This window comes from Lolium rigidum, chromosome 7, assembly GCF_022539505.1.
Source record: "Lolium rigidum isolate FL_2022 chromosome 7, APGP_CSIRO_Lrig_0.1, whole genome shotgun sequence".
NCBI lineage: Eukaryota > Viridiplantae > Streptophyta > Magnoliopsida > Poales > Poaceae > Lolium > Lolium rigidum.
Genome location: NC_061514.1, coordinates 348,625,320 through 348,629,887, shown reverse-complemented (window position 1 = coordinate 348,629,887; position 4,568 = coordinate 348,625,320). Strand labels below are relative to the sequence as shown.

At 48.9% G+C, this 4,568-nt stretch overlaps 1 protein-coding gene across 1 annotated transcript; it reads right to left on the bottom strand.

Moving 5' to 3' along the window:
- Positions 1–3,143: 3,143 nt before the first annotated feature.
- LOC124674182 (nuclear transcription factor Y subunit B-10-like) lies at positions 3,144–4,309 on the bottom strand. The gene has a single exon (XM_047210219.1). It carries the CDS (start codon positions 4,077–4,079, stop codon positions 3,411–3,413), a length of 669 nt encoding a protein of 222 aa, XP_047066175.1. The 5' UTR covers positions 4,080–4,309; the 3' UTR covers positions 3,144–3,410.
- Positions 4,310–4,568: the final 259 nt, after the last annotated feature.

Sequence of the window (4,568 nt, the reverse complement as noted above, 5' to 3'; positions counted from 1 at the left end):
AGAAATGACATGATGATATAATGGCTTTAAGAATGCACGATCTGATGTAAATAGTTTGTATATAGAGATAGATTAATCATCAACAAATGTTAGTGGGATTTGACATGAACAATTGGATGGTTGAATGAAATGTGGATATCTCGTATTTAGAGAAAGACTGACGTTAATGAATGTCACTAAAATTTGCCTTATAAGTGTCACGCCTTGGCCACACTCCAGCCAAGCTTGTTACCCTAGTGCTTGAGGATCTCTAGATTTGCTTTACATATCAATAAAAGTTTTTTTTTGCGCACTTTGTCTTCATTCGTGTGCATCTTGGGAAGCACTTTTCGATCGGCCTGCCATCCTCAAATCACTTCAGCCGAAACACGTTTAAACTCGAAGTTTTTTTGGGAATGAGCTTCCAGAAAAGAAGGTATACCTTGTTAATATGAGTATCCTATCAATCCTATTGAGCCTTGTGCCTCCTTAGAAGACCAATATCCTCGTCAGTCCACTCCAAGCCAGGAACTTCCCCTTTTGGCACTCGTTTGTGCGTCTAGTGCTGGCACATGTATCACGATGGGCAACCTGCATGTCCCGAGTGAAAATCTTAAATCTTTCCGACTGGGCAGTGGTGTCGCTGTGGTGTAGTCCCTCCATGAAGGTGTCGCTTCCTTGGAACAACGGGGGTGATGGACGAGCTCGGCGGTGGGCAGCTGGTGGCGGTTCTTTTGATCTTTAGTGGTGACGCGGTGTTGTGGCTGATGTTTACAACAATATCATTTCAAAATATTCAGTGATTAGCGATATGGTTGGAAAGAAAACATGAGAAGTTAGAATACCATTTTCAGGTTTCAAGAAGTGTCCGCGATTGTCATTTTTTCCATAACACACAAATCATTTGCGATTTTCACGAAACATGAAATCCGTTTTGGGAAATCCAGAAACTAAATTGAGTTATTTATATCTGAGGTTGTTTTTGAATGTTTTGGATGTGTGCAATTCTTTTTTAAAAGAGTCGTGTGATTCTGAGACCCGATGGGAGTTCTAGCGAATTTCTCTGCTTTAGCCAAGGCACCCGTGGAACTATATTTAGCCTATCCGTAGATACTCGATCAGTGTATATGCTAACTGTATTATTCTTAGTATCGCTGTCCTGAAGTTCTTCGCCTGCAATTAATTCTGCACATATCCTCTCGGAACCAATTGGCATGTTCTGATGCCAAGGTGCTCCGTATAGTTTGCCACCCCCATGTGTACCTCGTTCTCCTTTGCATCAAGTCGGTTCCTTTTTTGCCTTCACATGGCCGAGAATATCTCAACTTTGATTTCCCCAGCAACAGGTGTCTCCATGCTAGATTCTCACGTATAACAGGGACAGTGACCTTAATAATTAGATGATGCGTCAAGCCAACCTTTCAGGACACTCCTCCCATGCAAACGCAGTGCAGTGTCCCTCCCACTCTCTCGACACAGATAGGGAAGAAGAAGCAGCCCAAGAGGGTGCCAAGGCAAAGGCAGGCATGTAACTGTCGTCCAATCAGCCAGGGAGATCTTTCAGTGGCCAATGGAATCAGGGCTCACTTGTCCCTGCCCCCAAAAGACCAGTGGAAACTTCCACCTCCCGAGTCACCCAAGTGCTCCATCGAGCTATCCATCCATCATTATCTTCCCTGCCTTTTCTCCTTTAATTTTTGCCCTTTCTTGCTGCCTGTGAGTGAAAGCTAAGTGCAACTAACTGCTCACTCATCCATGTCAACAGAGGATAACATTACTACTGCCTCAGCATATGCGCATGCATAAACTTTGTTTAGCACTGCTTAAATAAGTTAAGGTCGAGTTGGTGACTCATCACAGATCAGCAGTTTGTGCATTGTCGTTTACTTGCACACTAAGTACATGCAGTCTCACCATATTTTATTTTAATGGTGTTGTCTATTTGCTGCTTGTATCCACGTGTCGAGACCAGAGATGTTAGAAAAGGAACCCTTAATTTTGAAAAATCTCAATCTTAGTACCTATGAGTATGTTCTTCTAACACATTTTAACCGGCTTCGGGGTTTAAACCCCACAATAATTTGACCCTCGCACAAACCTCTCTTAGAGCACCTATAGGGAGGCCCCCAAACTTCTTCCATCTGTCTGTTTTGGAACGGGCGGGCACGGGAGGCCTAAATCAAGCTCCCAACAGCAGCCCCCAAATCTGTCTGCTATCCCTGGCTCTGGACTCGTGGTAGTTTAGGGGCCGACGGACACAGTCTGCGGTGCTTTTGTGTTCGCGTTGGGCTCGACGGTCAATCACTCCAAGCCTTCTCCCTCTCACAATATTTCTCCTCTCTTAGACCCAATCTCCGTTGCCGTTTCCCTAGCTAACATGGCTGCCTCCGTTCTCGGCCCACCCCGCCACCGCCGCAACCAAGGCCTTGCTCCTGCCAAATAAAACAATTCGAATCATTTCGATAAAAATCCATTTGATCTGTTTTACCGAGAAGGTCTACGGTTCGAGAGCCCTTGCCCCAAAGCAAGAATCGGCAAGACTGGAGCAAAAGGGATTGATAGGGAGAACCGCCCGGTTCGCCGCGTAACAAGCCGCAAATCAGCGAATGTTCGCGCAACATGCCATCATCATGCTCAACTGGCATGCAATGACCGAAGCGCTTGTCGATGCTTGGCTATTGGAATTTCATTGTTATTTATTTATTCACACGATGAACTATTTGTGGTGTTATTCAAAAAATATTTTACTTAAAAAATAGATGAAAGTGATAAAAAGCTCAAAGGGGGGACATGGGGTGCTCAACTTGGGTCGCCCGTTGGGTGCAGCGGTGGACGTCGGGCAGACACATGTCCATGCGGCCCCTAAATGAACACATTGAGAACAATTTTGACAAAATTTAAGGGATCCCTTAGATATGCTCTTATATCTTAGCAGCATACTAAGACTCAGTATTACCTTTCTTCTAAACAAATCTTCTTGAAAAGATTATCCATGCCGACACCTGAGATCACACAACCGACACCCATATTCCAAATTATCTCAGACAGAAAAGTACCAATCAGGTAGTACTACAACCGGCCCAAATAAATAGAGAAATAGATTGATACGGAGTAAGAAAGAGTAACGCGTATCCAGGCCACCAAAGAGCATACTCATCAATTCATGTCAAAATGCACTTGCCATTGATCTTAAAAATGTACCTTGTCAAAAGCCCATTTTAGCAGCACAGATGATGGATCCTCAAGAGGTTAAATGCAACTACGGTGGTGGTGGTGCTAATTAACAATAAAATGACTCGCTTAAGCACATATAATAAAGCACAAGAAAATGTTGGAGAATAATTAGCCTTTGCACGGCACCAGCTCCAACCTCATCAGTTAACAGTAATAAAACAGATACGACAACGAAGAAGTTCGTGCAGCAGGTACAGTCATGTCCTGTCTTGCCTGCCGAACCCTGAGGACGACGAGGTCCCGCCGCCGGCACCGCCATCGCCGTAGCCGTAGCCGCCTTGCCCTCCCGTCATCATCTGGTGGTGATGCGACGGATGCTGGTACCCTGATGCCGGCGGAGAGGCGCCGTACATGGGCTGCCCCATCATCATGAACATGCCGCCGCCCCCGGCGCCGCCGTACATGCCGCCGTAGCCGCCGCCGGGTTCACCATTGCCCCTTGGCGTGGTGGACTCCCTCTGCTGCGACTGCGAGCCGGGGCCGCCGGAGGAAGGGGCTGCCCCGACGCCGACGCCGACGGCCTTCTCGCCCTCGAGCTCGCGGAACTTGTGGAGGTAGAGCTTGAGCGGCTCCATGTAGTCCTCGAATCCGAGCGTGGTCATGGCCCAGAGCAGGTCGTCGCCGTTGATGGTCTTGCGCTTCTCGCGCTGGCACTTGTCGGAGGCCTCGCCGGTGATGAAGGAGATGAACTCGGACACGCACTCCTGCACCGTCTCCTTAGCGTCCTTGGAGATCTTGGCGTTGGCCGGCAGCGCCTTCTTCATGATCCGGCTCACGTTCGCGATCGGCAGGAACCGGTCCTGCTCCTTGGGAGAAGAGAAGTCCGCGTTGCTCGGACCGCCGGAGTCGTTGTCCGAGTCCGGCATCCCTGAACCACCAAGAAACAGAGCAAGCAAACCTCTTTCCCTAGCTAGCTAGCTAGCTTCTCCGGTCAGCTCTGAAGCCTATCGAAGGATGCAAACCCAACGGCAACTATAACTCGGAAGCCGATCAACGGCACAAAGAGCAGCAGTGGATACGCGTCAATCGCAGATTCGCAGGTGGAACGAGCGAGACGATCGACGAGAATTTGTAGAGAACCGGAGGAGGGGGTTTGACGATGGTAGCTAGTGGAGAATGGCAGGGCCCGTCTCGGACGCATCGTGGGGATAAGAACGCATCGAGGGGGTGACGTGGCGCAAAGCCGGTCGTTTGCTTGTCGATAAACTTGGCTCGGCCGGCGCCCGCGATGCCGTCCGCCGGTGCCACGCTGGCGCCATCCGGGAGAATTCGGCGCATCGATCTGCGCGGGTGGTCCATGCCACCATGCCACGCAGGTGCTGACGTGGAGCATCTGGGTCTGACGTGGCCATGCT